This window comes from Melopsittacus undulatus, chromosome 3, assembly GCF_012275295.1.
Source record: "Melopsittacus undulatus isolate bMelUnd1 chromosome 3, bMelUnd1.mat.Z, whole genome shotgun sequence".
Lineage (NCBI taxonomy): Eukaryota > Metazoa > Chordata > Aves > Psittaciformes > Psittaculidae > Melopsittacus > Melopsittacus undulatus.
Window position 1 is genome coordinate 106106986 of NC_047529.1, and position 18995 is coordinate 106125980.

Genomic DNA, 18995 nt, shown 5'->3' on the forward strand with positions numbered 1-18995 from the left:
GCATCGACTCCTTTCACAGTCAACTGAGAAACAAGCACTTGTAGACCGTGATTCAGGTGAGTTAGAGGTTTAACTTCAGACGAGTTGAACTGCACCCTACAAGTGTCTCCCTTCCTCGCTTCCATTACAAACTGAAGTTATAAGGCTTGCTGACAGCATGATGCCTCCACCGTGAATCCCACCCAAGGTGTAGGACTTCATACCCCACTACACAGTGTAGCTCACCTTGTAGTGAGATCTAAGCAGGCAGCAGAAGGACTCTGGAAGCAACCACAGCAGTTAGTTACAGAGTGCAGCCAAGTTAAAAAGCAGCAGCAACAGGTACACCTACTACCAGAGAAAGCTTGAATTTGACAATGTTCTGTTCTCAGAATACATTTCACCCGGTTGCTCAGCCATATGAAAGTGACCAGGGTAGGTTTATTTCATAGACAGTTCTGCTCCTGACTACTTTAAGCTTCCAGAACAAGCTACACTTGTATTTCAGTTCCCTGAGGCACAACACTCACCACAGACATTTTATCCCTTTAGGAAGGGCTCTAAAGAGTCACCATCTTCAAAGTGAAGGGGGGAAAAAAGCAACCAAAGAAATGTGAAACTTCACGAGTTTATCAGCTGCCACATTAGGGTCAAAAGCAGGTATTTTAAACTCATTTTAGAGTTTTACATAAACAACCAGACAGAGTTCACCAGAACCAATCTACTTTGTCCAGAGAGCTCACATCTATTTAAAGAGAAGGTGAATTAAGACGTAAAACAAGAGGAAGTTGCCCCAGTTCATGATTTGTTGAGTGTGGGCTGGATGAAAGGTCTTTAACTCCTTAATGCAGCTTTTTCTGTCCGTTCTCATTCCAAGGAGCTTTCCTCCTGCTCACACACAGCTGGAGGCTTGCACCCAGCAAATCATGCCTGCTGGGCTAGAACGTGCCTGCAGCGTGCAGCAGAACAGCTCTGATTTATGACTGCCTCTCGGTTTCCCCTTAGCTTACCTCTTCACCTAAGCTTTAAGGGGGACTGCATGGGCCAGACTAGCTCTTTTATGCAGAGAAAAGGAGGGAATCCTCGCTGGTTTCGAACCTTCTTACGCTGTAATGGGAAACTAAGGCTACACACTGCCTATCCTGCCATTGGGTTTATACCCCAGTCAACCTACTTTTCAACTTAATTACACCCATTCTGTAAAACTTTATTTCACAAAACCTGAGAAGATTTACCAATTTGACCATAATCTCTCCGTTTAAACACACTTATTTTTAAACACTTGGTGCAAACCCCTATGTTGTACAGCCTTACCTTCCCAAATCCTGAATCCTACTACAGGGTTCAACTGCTGCAGACACTGGTGGAGAACACAGCAGCAGTCCTTGAAGCCATCCTTTCATGAGCCTCAAGTGGCCACTGAAATACATCTCAGTGCAGTGGCAGTTTTACCCTCAGGTGTGCTCACCCCTGACAATGGGGGAAACACTCAGCAGACCTGGGATTTGGACCCACACGTCCCTCGGCCATCACTGTGGCTTCTCCTATGGAGGAAACGGGTGTGGGGGAAGCTCCAGGGGCCGGGCTCTGAGCCGGAGGTGCCGCAGGGGAAGTAGCCCTCACAGCCGCATGGGGCAGGTGCCCTGCTGGGGCCTGCCGCCCCTGCCCTCCGCTGCATGGGGGCGAGAGAACGGGGCTGGCGGCGCCCCGAGGCGGGCGGACAGCGGGACACGGCTCGGGCACGGCCTTAGTCTCACCGCCGAGGCCCGAGGTGCGGCCCGAGGCCTAGCGAGGCACAGAACAACCTCAGCCGCCATAGTGCGTTCGTGCCTTAGGAGGGCTGATGAGCCCCACGGGCACCGCCACCTGCAGCCCCCGTGAGACGGCAGCAGCGGCACCCGCCGGCCCTGTGAGACGGCGGCTGTGCCACCGGGACCCGCGGCCCCGTGAGGCGGCTCCGGCGGCAGAGGGACACGGGCTGTCGGCAAGCATGGAAGTGATAGGTGGCTCCATAGCTCAGTGGTTAGAGCACTGGTCTTGTAAACCAGGGGTCGCGAGTTCGATCCTCGCTGGGGCCTCTTGAGTTTTTCTCTGGTTTTATTTCTCTTCCCCCTTTTTTCCTGCCCTGAGGAAGCGTGGCGGTTAGAGGGGAGGAGACAGCGGCCAGCCGCGGATCCTTCCCCGCCGGGTGAAAGTCTCAGCTGCGATAGGAGGCCGCTGCTTTTTGCATGCCAAAACGCTGCATCCAGAGGGTGGCGGTACGAGATAAACGTTACCGGACGTTGCTAAACGTTAATGTGCGCTGCAAAAGGACGGCATGTGCTTTGGGTCCCTCTTAGAGCAAGGGTAGGAAGCCAAAGAAATACACCTCTGTGGAAAAGGACATCTGAGGGCTGTTACTGCCCTCTTCCAGCATGGATAATGCAACCCCTGGGCCTTGCTCCCCAATTCTGCAGGTAGCAGCAGCCCATGGCATGTTAATTCCACAGGACATGAAGGAGCACCCCTCCCGTTCAGCTCCAAGGCCACACTAGGGAAGAGGCCTCACCCATCTCTCACGTGTAGGCCAAGAGATGGTTTCCAGCGTCCTTTGGAACCTGCCCATCACCCATACCTTGGAGAAAACATTGCTTAAGAGATGGTAATTTGATTGAATGACAACTACTCTTAACATATACTCTTCACTGTGTTTTAGTTAGAAGACACAAGAAGGTGAGGTCACTGGAATGCCCATTTGTATTCTCACCAAAAAAGCTGCAAGTCCTGAAAGTTGGAGGCACTTGGATTTATTGGGCAGTCCTACACAGCCAAATCCTACCCGTGAATGTCCACCCTAAACTCTACTTACATGAGAAGAGGACATCAGAGCAGGATTTGCAAAGACATTTAATGGTGGGAGGCTGGTGATGTTGAGGTTTACTAAGACACAGACAGGGGCTGCTAACACTGACGTGGATGCTCCAGCCCCAGGAGCACTGAAACAAGGCAGATGATTCTCTTTTATTTGGTCACTATTCAAAACATTTGTCTCCCCATCTTAGAAGCTACTTGCTTTCATTGTGACATCATTGAGCTTCAAGAGCTACTTCGTAACCTGCCCTCCTTCCTCCTCTCCCGTTTTTCCTTCGTGAATGCAGCTTTCTGTGGAAGAAGGTTCTTGGTTCTGGTTAGGTGGGAGCTGCTCTTCTTTGGTGAAGGTGCTGCTGATGTGGCTCTGTCAACATGTGCAACCTTCTTCTGCTTCGGCTTGTGAGGCTTGGCCTTAGCTTTGACCTTCTGTCTCTTTTTACCAGATGGAGCTGGTTTCGCTGTTGATGCTTTCATTTTGGTGGATGGGGTCTTTTTACCTTTCTGAGGAGCAGCTGCTGGGGTGGCTGCAGTATGGGCAGAAGACTTCTTCAGAGGCTTGGTTGTTGAAGGTTCATTAAGCAGCTCAAGAACTGTCTCTGAGGAAAGTAATTAACATGGTTCAGTATCCCCATGCTTTAAGGCAAAAGGCTCATTCAAAGCTATTATTGATATAAACCTTTATTAGAGCTGCAGTTAGGAGAAGTAGCTGACATTCTGAAAGAAGACATACACACTGTATAAACCTTTTCCATCAACAGAGGCCTGGGTTTCTAGGAAATAAAATTTGTTTAATTTTAGAAATGGTTGATGGGTATTTAAGGGAAATAAATGCAGACAGAATATGACAAAAGCCCGCACACTTTTGGCGTTTGAACAATATGAACTTTTCATGCTACACTAGTATCTGGAAATCCCATACAAGACAACTTCAACCTGCTAAACACTGTGTCTACTCCATAAGATGCAACCCCTGCTCTATTGCATTAGAGATCATAAGACGGAAAAAGGCCAGGAAGAAGGAAGATTTAGTCCCCTAGATGTACAGAGAAGGGATCAGGTGGCTCAAGGACCTTGTCACAGAGCCAGGCACTCAAAACTTCCCAGACCAAATCCAATGCCTGAACCAAAGCCATCAGTTCCTTTGTGTGCCCATTTACACTATTGCATAGCAACACTCTGGGGGAAAAAAAGATAATCAAAAGCACGGCATGTAGTAGATGTCAGAAGCCCACATTACATGTGGTAACCTAACTTCAACATGACTCCTGCTCAGTGCTTTAGTCTTCTGCTGAAGATTTTAGTAACATGCCTCTAAGATGGTTCTGTGTTTTGCTTCACAGTAAAATCAAAGCCTAGCAACTTACTTGCACGTGGAACAAATGGTATCCATTTACTCTTTGTTTTCACTGGAATGGGCTTGTATTTACATTTCCCTGGTGGAGCTCTCCTTCAAAAACAGAAAACCATATGCAGATATCAGAAATTGTTAAGGAAGTTTGCTTATTCCAGAGGCACACATAAATCCCCCATTGTCCTCTGCCTCTGCTGGAAGAGGCATGGAAGCATTTTAGGCACACAGAGTGTAACATAGATGGTATTTAAGAGCGTAACTCAGGGCTGCAAGCCGTAAAATCCTTGTCTGATTAGCAGTAGCATCTGGGATGCTGCACCTTCTCTTGCCTTACCCATCTGGCCAACTTCCTGCTATCAGGAAAGTTGGCCAGAATGCCTTGATCCAACAGGGATAGCTGGTTTGTTTGTGTGGGGCATGAGGGCTTGCCTGCATGAACTCGTAACCCACCACCAAATTCAGGGGTGCAGATTAGGTGTGTTTAGCTACATGTCCTGCTGCTGGAGGCACAGCACAATGCTGCTTCTAGAAAACTAGTGGATGCATTGGCTGAACTTCAGACTACCAGTCACTTTGAGTTGTCCTCACCAATACTGGCTCATGCATCCCACTTTGAAGTGGAGGGGTCTCATTCCTGCCCATAAGGCTTGTCCATGACAGTGCTTTCTGCTCACTCAGAGTGCAGCATGAGGATCCCTGTACATCCAATGGAATATCCCCACACAGCCCACAAATGTTAGTGTGACCTTCAGAGGGTGCTGCTTTGGACGCAACACAGTGCTGCAGCAAGAGCAGTGGGGTAGAAAAGGAACAGGCTAAAAGGGAGGAAGCAACATCTGCAAAGGAAGTGTATCCACATTCATCTTCTACTGTTCCCTGACAACTTCCCACAGTACAAAAGCATCCAAAGAACAGCACATTTTCCCTGAGGTAAAGCTGCCACGTGTTAAACAACAGGAAGGGGGGGCACAAAGAAGATTAACAGACCTGTGCTTTTTGTTACCCACCAAGGAAACTGCTGTGGGACAAATAGGAAAATAGGCTCTTCCACTTTGGCATGCTTGACAGCACAAAGCAAAGCATGACTTAAGGCATCCCGTTTTCTTGTGATTAGCATTCTCCTTCAGACAGGAGCAACAGCCAAGTAGGTCCTCCATACCATTTCAATTAAAAAGGTTACCAAAACAGGGTTATTGGCATTGCTTGTGATGCTTGGGCAAGAGGGAATGTTCCTCCCTCTCCTCTCTAACTTTTAAAGGACTTTCTTCATTCTAACAGAAGGGATTTGATGCTAATCCAGCAGGGGGCATTCTGTTGTCTCTAAGGCAAGCTGAAGTGGGGAAACAGGGCACTGCCGCCATCAGTTTTCCAGGGAGATTCCTAGGAAAGTCTGAGTTGCCATTAGGTAGTTGTCAGTGGCCCTGCCAGCATTTTGAAGGAGGTTATTGTGTGGCTTGCTGCCCTTGCCAGCATGGTTGCTGAAGTGTAGGCAGGAAGCAGGGAGTGCCTAGGCTCACAGTGAGACAGAATGGAAGAATCCTATAAACAGCATTAAAATGCAAAGGAGAAAGGGAAAATCTCTGCTTATAATACAACAGGAGGAGGCCAGAATACAACCTTTGATCTGGAGGGTGTAGGACCTTGCTCCAGGGCCAATCAAGCTTGGCCTCAGAGGAGCAATCAGTGCTTTGCACACCCTGGACAAGCTTGTGAAGTGCTTCAGAGAGCAGACAAGGGTAGAGCTGAGCAGAGAAGCATCCAGGCTAAGGTAAGCAAGGAGAACCAAAGAATAAATTCCAAACAGCCAAGGGAATAAATGCCTGGTCCTGCTCAGGAAGTGAAGGATATGAAGCTCCAAAAGCACAGGGAAGAGTTGGCTCCTTTCCACAAAGGCTCTTTCAGCACTGGAGCCATCGCACTCCTGGCAGGAATCACTGTGATGTAGGGCATTGCTGCACATCAGTCCTCAGGTAGGCAGGCTCCAGCAAAGGCTCCCATGGCTGCTTGTGACAGAGAAAGCTGCATTTTTCTCTTTACAGTGGGAAAAGAGAGGATTTATCACCCCAATAGTCTTCACAGCACAGTAAGGAGTGACAGAGGGACTGCAGAGGGCTTGGGGTTTTATTTTGAGGTTTTTGTGACACAGGGTGCTTAAGATCACAAATTTATCTTCTGTAGTTGAAAACAGTACATTTTGGCAGCCCCAGTTGGTGTAGTTCAAAAGCTTCCTGGCAGACAATAAGCTGTTAAAGGCAAGAGTCTCCTCAAGTACTTGCAACAAATAAAAGACCAGATCTCCTATTCCCATCACCTTGGTACAGGGACTGAGCTAAACATGCAGCTTTGGATTTAACTTCCCAAGAAAACAGAACTGGTTTTCCTCATTTTGTTGGTGCCCAAGATCTCAGCAACAGCACAGACACACATATGAGCACTCTAGCTAAATTACAGGGTGATTTGAAATTCATTTAATGCTTTTTAGCAAGACCCAAAAGCTTGGGGAGGGGAAACACTTGCATAAGCATGCTTATTAATGGAAATATAGACCTTAGCAGGGATAACTGCTTAATGGGGAGAGGAAACGTTTTGCTTGGAAAAACTCTGCTTCAGGCTCCAATTATTATTTGAACACTGCATAACTAGGGTTCACTCTGTGAAAACTAAACTATAGACTGCAGATTACTTATGTATTATAAAAGTGCATCACAGATATTTGATGTCATTACAGACTGTCATTTTTAAAACACCTCTGTGCTATACTTTAGACATCATTTTGATCCTTATTGTCCCAGACCTTTAAGTTACCTGAATTCTGTCTGTGGGTGAGCAAATATGATGAGTGAGGAATAAATTCACCAAAACTGACTGAAGTTGCACCAGGTGTATGGTGGATGAACAAAAAACAAGGACTGGATGTGAAGGTCAGTGAGATTATCAGTAATACTTATTCTTTCTGCTGTGATAGCTGGAGAATGTATGGTGATTATAGAAGAATTCAGCATGGAAAAACATCTTTACTAACCTTGCAGGATCAATAAACTTGTAGAGTGATCCATGTGGTGCATAGGCACTGGGATAAGAAGTAGACAGAAAATACAGCTCACCTAGATGGAAGTGAAAAAAGAAAATCCAGCCTCAGGGTCAAGTGCCCAAGAAAAATCACAGTTCTCCATTTCCCTCTTGCCTGGCTCTTCATTAATTCACATGGTCAGAATATCAGGAAGCTCCTTCAGTCACTCCATCAGTCATGTCTTACTTCCAAAAAGTGGGGTTTGATCTCCCTCTGGCCTATGCAAGTGGACTCCTGGGGCACCAAATGATCTCTTGGCTGCAGCAGGGCTCCACACAGAACCAGCAGCTCTCAAACAGAGTGCCTGAGCAGGACCTCTATTACCTCCCATGAGCAGCCCTCCAAAAGGTTACTTTTCTTTGTATAAATATGTATTCTTTAAAGCCTGTTTGTACCAAAGCAGCAGCCAGAAGCTACAAATAGAGGGGAAGAATACACATCAAATATTTGACCATCTCAGTCATCAAAAAAAATCCCACAAGAGCCAAACTAGCTAATCCACAGAAGACAGAAGCTTCTTATTCCTGTATGGTTGCTAAGGAGAGCCTTCCCTTCAGCTGCCTTCCCTTCAGCACCCACTAGAACAATAACCAGGCAAACTATAGTGGATTGCAAGAGGCGAAAAAGTTGTTGTCTTTGAGGTTACATGACAACACCATAGTGGTTTCTAAAAGAACAACCAGTAGAAGAGACATTTACCATGCACCCATTCCACATGTTGTGGAAGTTAAAAACTGTATGTATTTCAAAGCAGCCTGCATCTCCCCGCATCTCTGGTGGGATATGCTGGCCAGGTGATCCAGGATCTTACTACATTCAAATCTCTTTTCTGCTGAATCATGAAGCATCAGAGCTCACTAAAGCACTTGTGTTCTCAAAACCCCAGCAGCTGCTTTTGTGTTACACAGCTCTGTCAGGAGACTGCACAAAAGTGAACTTTGGTACTTTTACCTTGGTGAGACATCTGGTCATCAAGACCACAGCAATAATCCCATGTACTGAGACATTTCCACTGCATTTTAAAATGAGTGGTTTTTCCTCATCCCCCCCTAAAAAGAAGCCCTGGTCAATCATCCCCAGTGTGAAGTGCTGCTGTTGTAAGAATGAGGAATTCATATTAATCAAGTAGGGGAAATTCAGATAAACTGTAGGAATTTAACTGAGGATGAGTTAAAGAACAAACTGCAGGATACAGTGTTTTCATTAATGAAATAGCATAAACAAACCACAGCAAAAGGACAGGGAAAGGATGAAACAGGAGTTCAGACTCCTTAAAGGACCTGGAGTGCTCAGACTGCAAGTTCACATGAGGATCTGCCTGCTGAGCTCTCCATCAAGCCTGTCTGCAATAGCCTCTCAGGGCAGGAGACCTCTCTGAACTACATACCAAAGCTACCTGTAATGCTGAGTTAGACACAAACCTGTTTGCAGTGCTGGCTTCCCAGTATGTGAGGAGCAACATAACCCTGTATATTTGCCCTACAGTAAGAACTGGCAGTACAGTTTCCAGTAAAAGTATGGCTAGCACGATACCTACCTGCTTCATCCTCAGCAAATGAGATGATGAATTTACTGTAAGAACTGATCATTCTAGGAAAAGCACAAGTTCTTGTGCTGCCAATGCAGATATCCTGCTTCTTCCATTTATTTCTCATCTCATCTTCCTGTAAAGCCATAAGTCGACTAGATGAAAAATAAAACTGCATTTTACGTTTCCATTATCAAGATCAGTTCCTGTCAAAATTATTACTGAAAAAAGTGAGGTGATTTGCTTTAATGATCATCTTTTGGAAAAACAGACATGAACAAAAGCAAACTTATCCTTAGAACTCTGTATTGGATTGAGAGGGACTCTTCATCAGGGACTGCAGCAATAGGACAAGAGGTGATGGGTTCAAACTGAAACAGGGGAAGTTCAGGTTAGATACAAGGAAGAAGTTCTTTACTGTGAGGGTGGTGAGGCACTGGCACAGGTTGCCCAAAGAAGTGGTAAATGCTCCATCCCTGGCAGTGTTCAAGGCCAGGTTGGACAAAGCCTTGGGTTTAGCATGGTCTTGTGTGAGACGTCCCTGCCCACAGCAAGGGGTTGGAACTGGATGATCTTAAGGTCCTTTCCAACCCAAACCAATCTATGATTCCATGAAATGTGGATTCCAACAAACATGGTGTTATAACAGTCAAACAGAGAACTTAACCTAGTACATAGACATGCAAGAATCTCATTTACTCCAGTTCAGAAGGTTTTGGGATACTCTGATATCCTTATTTACCCAGATAAGGCAAATGTGGGTGCAGAACAGGAGCTGCAGAGAAGACAGTCTCACCCATTCATGAAATCACCAAAGATGTAAAGACCATTCAAGTTGGGTGATTCACATCCTCTGTACACATAACCTCCAGTAACTGACTTCCCCACGCTGCGGCCATATGCAAATATTGGAAGAATGTCATCTGTTAAACACAGAAGAAGAAATGAGAAAATGTATGGATATAAATCCAGCATCAAAACCCAATTGGTCAATGACACTGATAAGCATAAACATTACTAGAAGGGCCAGTACAGATGCACAAACAGTATCCCCAGGGAACTAGTGGATCCCCCAACACTGGACACATTTAATTAAGATTTGGCTGGGCAGGGTGCTGGGACATCAGGTCTAGGTCATGCTTTGGCCAGAAAGGTTGGACCAGATGACCCTTTGAGGTCCCTTCCAAACTGGTGTTCTAAGAGTCTAGTGGCAATTTCTGTGGCAATACAGTAATTTACTCCAGGACAGAAAAGACCCAGGGGCTTTAAGGAGCTTCCTTATCAAGACTTGTCCATGATGAACTTTCATAACACATAGGACCAAGATTCTCTGCATCAAGCCAGCAATGTAGAAAGGCATCAGCCTGCAGGAAGTCAGTATTAGAGGTCTATTATTGCACTAATCATTTTAGCAGGGATTGTCTTTACAAATTCCAGTATTGATAGAAAAGGAATAACATCAAACTACAAGTTAACATTTTTATGGGTTTGCTGACATTCTCAGCACAGAACACATGTGTGACTGCCACTTTATGTCTCATAACTCATGAGACTCATAAAATAAAGGCTTTGACTCTGGCAACATTAAAATCAATGTTAACATCCAACCCTTTCTTGGGTTGAATATCAGATCCCACAAAATTCTAGTCTTGTCCTCACTTATTTCCTGTGGATCAAGTAGTCTCTGATCTTTAATGATGAGGACGAAGACCACAAATGCAGTTCAGTAACAACTGTAGATTAACAGCAAAATCTAATTCAGATTTGTTGGTAAATGAGGATTGGGCCTTTGAAAAAAACATAGCCATGGCTCAGAGCTTCTGAAGAAAACACAGTGTTGCTCCCCTACTTACACCAAAGCCATTGCCTTCCTGACTTCACTGGGAAGGCTCTGCCTGTCTGCAGAAAGCATGGGCTTTGACCTAAACACCTTGTTCAGTGCAGTGTATGGAATGGAATTCCATGAATAAGCAGAGCATCATTTTATACCAGCATGGTATACCCCCAGGGATGGGGAGAAGGGATTTCTGCTCTTAAGAAGTAAACAGTCTCCATTTAACATATAACTATGGATTATTTAGCTTCACTGGAAGAATGGTGCTATAGCCCACTGAATACATTTGTATAATAAAGTAATCTTCTATGAGACACTTCTTCCTTACCCAAAGAGGAATTGTGGCAAAGCTTTGTGTCGTAGCATTCAAATCCCTCCTTTGCTCTCCAGCCGTAGTTCCCTCCTTTAACAATGATGTCAATTTCTTCAAACCTGTTCTGCCCAACATCTCCACAGAATATCCTTCCTCTTCCCTTCTTTGTGACAGGGTCCCCTCTGTCAACTGCACAACGCCACATATTCCTGACCCCATATGCATAAACCTCAGGGCGGGCCTTAGGATCAGACACAAATGGATTATCAGGAGGGATGCGATAAGGCTTTCCATCAGGGCTCCTTCCATCCACATCAATTCTCAGGACTTTCCCCAACAAAGTACTCCTGAGGAGAATGACAGAAAAAGAAACCCAGCATGAGAGCCAACTGAAAACACAATTCTCCTTTTCCAGAGGGAAAGTTCTCTCTCCAAATAAAGCAACCAGTGGCTGGTATGTTTTGTAACTGCTCAAGTCCCTGAAGACTCTCTGCTCTCTAAATATAAAATCATAGAGTGGTTTGGGTTGGAAAGAACCTTAAGATCATCCAGTTCCAATCTGTCCCATGGGCAGGGACACCTCACACTAAACCATGTCACCCAAGGCTTCATCCAACCTGGGCTTGAACACCGCCAGGGATGAAGCATTCATCATTTCTTTGGGCAACCCATTCCAGTGCCTCACCACTCTCACAGTAAACAGCTTCTTCCTTACATCTAACCTGAACTTCCCCTGTTTCAGTTTAAAACCACCACCCCTTGTCCTGTCACTACAGTCCCTGATGAAAAGTCCTTCTCCAGCATCCTTGTAGCTCCCTTCAGACACTGGAAGCTGCTCTGACATCTTGGATTTCCCTCAGCTTTCAAAATGCAGAATGTTAATGTTGAACTACTGCATTGACCAGAGAGCAGATGCACAAGCACTTTCAGGAAGCACTCTTATTCTTTCACATTGTGTCATTTGCAAAACCTTGTATGTTGGTGAACAAGCTCAAAGCTTTTACCTGCCCTCCTACTTACCTGTTCTGAGCATTCCCAAATGTTCCAAAAGGGTCTCCCGCTTTCCCTCCATCCCCTATGAACAGATACATGTAGCCATCCACTCCAAAGAGCAGCTGCCCACCATTATGATTTGCAGCTGGTTCCTCAAGCTCCAGGAGATTCCTTAAAAAAAGAGGGAGAAATAAGTCCAGATGTAGCTACTGCAAAGGAGGGAACATTCAGGCAGGCTGCAGAAATACTGCATCAGGCTGCAGAAATACTGCATTGCTTCTACAGAAGAAAGCAAGACTTCCCAGCTGTATAGATCTTTGATTGCAGCAGGGGAGTTCTGCTTTCCTATATGAGAAGCAGTTGGTGAATTTGAGGGCTTCAGAACCATCTTGTGTTGATGTGAAACTCAAGAGGAAATAAGTCTGCTACTAACAAATTCTTCCCCATAACTGAGGTTTAGCTTCTTCCTGGGGAGTTAGGGCAGGTGCATGTGTCAGATTAAATGAATGTATAGTACATTTATTTTTAGTGAAGCATCCCTGTTCTCTTACAGTCCAAAAGACTTTTAGAGCAGATGTTATTTCCACAATAGGCTTGAGGCTATTGCTGCTCTTTAGAAGCAAAAGTACAAGATGGAGAGAAGACAACTTGGAATCCTAGATCCTGAATCCTGTTTTCAGTTTCATCCCTAGCTTGCTGTGTGACCTTGAGCCAACCTTGTCTTCAATAGCTTCATGCAGCTGTACCAGGGCAACTGGGAATGTGAAGGTTCTGCAAGTGGAAAGGACAGGGGAAAATACTTTCTCCTGGTGGCAAGCAGTAGCATTCAGGATGAACTTTACCTTTCTGAGCGTGGATCTGCTTTGTTGGCATCAGATGCCAAAACCTTTAGTTCACTAATCCTGATCTTTTCCACTCGGTTCTTATCCATGTATGAGTAATAGATATAAAACTTGCCATTGTCCTTGTACTTGGGGTGGAAAGCCATCCCCAAAAAGCCCCTCTCATCCCCTAGCCATGGTGTAGCCAGCACTAGACTTCTAACATCCAGAAAGGGCTCCTCCAGCCGACTACCACCAGGTAGGTAGACCCAGATGACTCCCACTTGCTCCGCTATGAACATGCGGTGGGTATGGTCATTTGCATGCACCATGAGCACTGGGTTCCTCAGGCCGTTGGCAACCTCTGTTAGGCAAAGCTGGAGGCAGCCTTTGTGGTCCTCCACCACTGAGCCCAGGTTGGTGTTGAGGGCTGTGTTCTTCAGCACGTTGGGGAAGCAGTAGTCCTCATCGTGGAGGTGAAGAAGGTTGCAAAAGCGTGTCCTGTTTGTCTCGCAGCATTCCTGGATGTGCCTATCGCTGGTCAGCAGGCTGATGGCAGAGCGGCAGTTGAAATGAAACTCAGAGCAGTAGTCAAAACAAAGCCCTGGGATGTTTCTCAGAGGTGTCCGCGGGTTTTCTGCATCATAGAGATGTGCAGCATATGGAGAACATTCCTGGGAAGTAAAAGAAATGGAATATGTGGCTGTGTACACACATCCAGCAGAAGCCAGGACACCTTCATGGAAACAAACTGGTTACTAAAGTGAAAACTCAGTAAAGCAGAGAACATGAGTCACCTCCACACATGGTGTTTGCCTGGCAAACAATGCCTGCAGCACACAGACCTAGCAGGGCATGGTGGTCAGTCCTCAGGATCTACATAAACTCCCAGGATGACATGGCCTTGCCAATCACTGTTGTCTGCTTTCATTTCATTGTGCATGAAACAACACAATCCTATTACTTTACAGAGCACATGCAGCAGAAGCTGCTAAGATCAAGATGATACTTTTGTGCTCTTTTGTAATTGTTTATCTCCCCAAAGAGTGTGCATTCAGCAATCACGGGCCTCAGGTTAAAGCAGTTTAACAAGTATGTTACTTCCCCTGCACTAGTTCCTATCCCATGCTAATATTATGGCTTTCAATCAGCTTGAACAAGATTTAATTGGCCTTTTTGGGTTTTTAAGCCTCTCTTGTAGCAGTTTCCTGAACAGAGAAGCATCCTCTCAGCCATCAGCCAAAGAGCTGTTCTAGTGTGGATGCAGCAAGGTTTGCACCCAGGGAAATTCTATAGCCACACAACTTGTACAGCACCTACTTAAGAACATTTCAGGCAGTATTCAAAGTTCAATATTCAGTTTTTAGGCTAAATCCTAGAACAGCTCAGCTGAAGGTCAGACTCTAACCTGCAAATGCTTAGAACAAGTGTAGCTAGCAAAAATAAACCCAGATCTTGCCTGATGCAAACAGATGCAGCTCTACCAGCAGGGCCAGAATGCTTTAGATGCCTCTTCCAGCATGTTAGTTTTCAGCAGATACATATCTGGTTTCTAGTGAACAGCAGAAAGTCCATGTTTCAGAACACATCCCCACTTAATCATCTTCTACTTGTTAAACACACCAAGGCCAAGGTGAGGTGCACTCCATAGCATCCTTCTTGGGCTCTGCAGGACTAGCTGCAGTCTCCAAAACCAGGTTCCTCTGTGCAAGGCTCAGCACCACCAGGAAGGCTGGGAAGTTGTCTGGGTTTATGGTCTGCTGGTTTTGGCACTGAAGGACCACCTAACTGAATGAGCTGCTTTGTTACAATGCATTGCTACTGCTCTGATCTCACCCAAAGATGTGATAGAATGCCGTTCTTGCTAAATTAGAGCATCAACTAATAACTCTGGTTTATCAAAAAGCCTCCTCTTTCTTGAAGCTCATTTTGGTCTAAAGACAAAAGCTGTTACTATTGTTTTGTCTACCACTGCTTCTGAGACTAATCTTTGTGTCCCAAGTTCCATGTGAGTAACAGCAATAAAAAGCACTTGTTACAGCAGCAGTTTATCTGAAGCAGCAACAAAAGCACTTGTTACAGCAGCAGTTTATCTGAAATCCTGCCATACACAGCAGAAAAGCACTTGGCACAGTTATATCCTGATTACCTATCAACATCTGCCTTCTTGTATTTGACACAGCACTAAGGCAACATGTACTTAGTGACTACAAACTACTAGGATACTGTGGAGGTGATCAAACAGGGATGTCATTTTCCATCCCTTTAGTCAGAATTTGACTGAGCAAAGCAACTTCATTAAAGCAAAAACATTTGGTACATCTTTGCTCCTCCACTGATTTAACAGCCAAGTAAGATCTCCCAGAGAACCCAACCTCACTGTCACCAACCTGAACATGAAGAGCAACACCCAACACAATCACAAGCTCGAAATCCTAACAGCAATCAGACTCAAAAAAAATATGAAAAGAGCAATAACTTATTACTTTGAAAAATCCAAAAGAAAATATAAGGGTAGCTTAGGGTTTTTTTGCTACAAAATACACAACAAATGTTAAATACATTATATCCTGCAGAATGAGCAATGCAGCAATAGTCATTTCCATAGAGGGATTTTTTCTACTTACAACATGTAGAAAACTCTTCCTAAAACCAACACTGGTGGTTCTGCCAGGAGCTGTAACCTGTCTTTTCCTGGTTTACTAACTGCAAAGTAACAACCAACCCTGATGCTGCTTTTTCCAGCCCTGGTGCTGAAAAGTGTCCCACCTACCCTGAGGAGATGCCACAGTCTTGCCAGCATCCAAAAAGAGTGGAAACATTTTAGTACACAGACAATATTTTAGGGCTAAGGAAACATTAATTGGAAAAGATTTACATGTCCTTAATAAGATTAAATGTGTCTTTTGGCTGTTGTATGTTTTGTCATGCAGTAACTCCAGCTCTGCATGACTAACGGTTGTTAAAAAGGCAGCTCAGTTCTGCTCTCTGACTCCAGGAAGGCTCAGGAAGAGCAGTGTCTTTGGTCTTTTCTCACTCCATAATGCCCGTTTCCCTGAGTTTGTTGGACACTGAAGATAGGGCAGTGATGGTAATGCAGTGTCTGAAGCCTCAGCTGTGTGAAACCACTGCCTGGTAAGGTTTGTTCGACTTTAACCATTTGGAGCATCCTTGCCAGGAACAGAATCAACATACATCCTTCACACAGTCCAGAGATCCAAACACTCAGCCTGATAATTCCCAGCTATCATTTGACCCTGTAGACTTTGTAATCCAGCACCTAGGAGCTAAAAGAAGCAAATAAATACTGATCTGTAACTCCCCTTCGTTATGAGAGTGAGCAGAGCTGCCTGATTGCCATCATGAGCCACACCAATGTCACCAGCTGTCGCCAGATACCACAAAGGGATGTACCTCACACAAAGCACTTTGCAAAATGCATGCCGAGGATTAGGGACCATTACTCTGTCAGCCACTTTTCCCCTGCTCCCAACACCTCTTCCCACAGCAACACAACTAGCTGTAAGAGACTATCAGAACCACAACTAACCCCCAAGTCAGCCCAAAGCCTAGGATACAGATACTGTTTTTCTGCCCTACCTGACAGAGGATATCTTTGATATATGTTCCACACAGTTTATGCCTCCGGGGATCAATATAATCCATGATATCCCAGTATTTTGCTGCAATGCTGTTGTCTCTCTCCTGGTCACAGCAGCCAAAATTCTCATAGGCAGAGCAGAATTCCAGATGAAAAGAGGGCTGGAAGGGTGGTCCATAATCCAGACACTGAGGATGTGCCAGCAGACAGCTTATGAGGCATAATAAGGAGAGGTAAAGCAAGACATGTGGGCAAGGAAAGGAAACTCCAGAGCTGCTGCTGCTCCTTCCAGTGCATGGCCAAACATTCACTTCCTTCAATGCAGCTTTCTTGGGGTCAGATGTATAGAAATCCTGGACCTCTTCGTAGTATGGTTCATTCATCCTCTGCATTTTATTAACTGCCAGCCACAAAGCTCAGCATTCACTCCGGTTTGCTTACGTTCTCTCCCTTTTTCTCTCTGAAGTTTACTACTTGGCAGGAGAGAAACCCTCCAGGCTGTCTCTCTGGTATTTCACACGTCACATAGCTGAACCCTCCTCTCTGGGCATCTCTTAGATACTTAGAAGCACTCACAGGTCTAATCCTTACATCTTGGTTTAAACTGGCTGAGAAATCCTTCACCAAGAAATACAAATAATAAAAATAGGAACTATGATATCTATGTACAGAACACTCTAATCCTTCCCCATTTACAAACATGAGTGAATAGTTTTCAATTGCTAACTACCATTTTACTCAGCTTTTAAGATGCACCGAACCTGGGTTTGGTTTCATATGGACTGAAGAAGGGTCATAAAATACAACCAAATTAACTCATTGATTTTAATGGGTTTGATTGCAGTTGATGTTAAACTGATTTAAGGACACATAAGATTCTTGCCCACTTTCCCCTCTGGTGAAGGATGCTCAAGCAAGCCCTGCAGTTAGTGAAGCACAGCATCACCTCTCTGTGCAGGACAGCCATGTGTGTACACATTGTACCCAGCCTGTGTCTGAGAATGACACTTCCGCAGCTCTGCTCTCCCACAGTTTAATCACAACCAAGCTCCTTTATCACTCACCAAAACCAAATGTTTTCCTTTGACAGAGACATCACTACTTATAACAAGGCCAACAGAACACTCCTCACCACTCTGCTGCACCACGAGTTCAGGCTGAGCAGTGATCCAATGAAGAGGAGTATCTTCACTCTGCAGCTGCTGGAGTGCTCTGTCAGCCTGATGCTGCTAGGAAGAGGCTTTAGCATGCACACACTCACTAAACATTTCCATACAACCGAAGTTACTAGAGAGCAAGGCTTTGTGATCTGTTCTATTGCTTCTGAGACATCAGTGAGGAATAAAGCAACTTTTGAAAAGGCAATTAGAGTCTCTCCTCCCTGCAAATCTTGAGAGAAATTACAACAACCCAATGCACAGATATGCATACAGGATCTGTCTGTAACTCAAAAAAGTCATAACTCCCAGTCCTAGTTTCAAAATGCAACCACCAGTGTAATGTGACAGCTGAGACCACCTGTGTTTTATGGAGTCGTTATTAGGAAATACTTGTTTTAAAAACCTCTGGGGTTTTAACATGCTTCTCTTTTGCTGTGGCTCTAACTTACAGCACTGCCAATAATCCTGTCTCTGCTTAGACTTCAATGAACTGGAAACACACCAATCACAAGACATGAGATAAAGCATTTTAAATCCAAGTATTTAAATCTGCTGAAGCATCAGCTTATCTCAGTTATTGCTCTCTTACCTTGCAAACAATCACTGAAGTTAAGGCATTAGTGTCCTGTAACAATTGTCTTATATTGAAGCCACAACAAACAGGATCAGTGAGGATATTTGCATACTCCTCATTTGTAACTGCAGTCTGAGAATTCCCTATCCTTCTAATTCCTTTAGCATTACAGAGCAATTTGGGTAATTGACATTACTAGTTACTTGATATTTCTGATCAGGAGGCAAGAACACTCCTTTCTGCACTCCTGATGAGGACAGAAAAGCCAGCAAAGCCTTAAGCACATTCTGACAATGAGAGAACACACAGAGCTTACTCCTTACATTATCCAAGGACTCCTTGCAGTGGCAGTCTGGTTTTGCTTGGTCAACAAACCATCTCCAGCCATTCTTTAAATGCAACAAAAGACCAGGTGGAACTTTGCATTTACCACAGTGGATCAGAACACCCATAACAGAAACCCCTGAAGGACTGTAAATTCAAACCAGTCCATAGCACATCAATCCTCTGATTCCACAGGGAGTACTCCAAGGGTAATGTAGACACTTGTTCTGTGCTGACAATATGCTTACACTGCTCTAAAGGCTGAGGCAAATCCTCCCAAGGTCTCCAGAATGAGACAGCTGCTCAGAATACAGAGAACCTGGTGGGGAAAAGCAAGAGGGATAGAGCATATAGGGTTGGCATGGTCTAAAAAGCAGCTGATACTTCATTAGCTTGCTTTTCTTGAACATCAGTAAAGACACTCTTAAAACAGGAAAGCACAGCAGGAGCATGGAAAATATGATAGAGAAAGCAGAGTAGAGCTGAAGTGATTTGTAATTTTGTCTTCTTGTTACATTAGGTTTTAGTATTAAAAATACCAGAACAAGAGGTGGGAAAACAGAGGGACAACAGACCAGACACTGGGTCTGAGCAGAA

At 44.8% G+C, this 18995-nt stretch overlaps 1 protein-coding gene and 1 non-coding gene across 2 annotated transcripts; one reads left to right on the forward strand and one right to left on the reverse strand.

The window, feature by feature from the left end:
- The first annotated feature begins 1984 nt into the window (after positions 1-1984).
- Positions 1985-2057, forward strand: TRNAT-UGU (transfer RNA threonine (anticodon UGU)). The gene has a single exon. It is a non-coding gene; the product is annotated as a tRNA-Thr (tRNA).
- Positions 2058-2950: 893 nt separating this feature from the next.
- HHIPL2 (HHIP like 2) lies at positions 2951-16723 on the reverse strand. The gene is made up of 9 exons (XM_005152073.3): positions 16340-16723; positions 12761-13413; positions 11946-12089; positions 10941-11272; positions 9575-9701; positions 8788-8933; positions 7203-7284; positions 4194-4276; positions 2951-3425 (listed from the first exon to the last, which is right to left on the reverse strand). The coding sequence occupies exons 1-9, from the start codon at positions 16721-16723 to the stop codon at positions 3055-3057; spliced, it is 2322 nt and encodes a 773-aa protein (XP_005152130.2). The 3' UTR covers positions 2951-3054.
- Positions 16724-18995: the final 2272 nt, after the last annotated feature.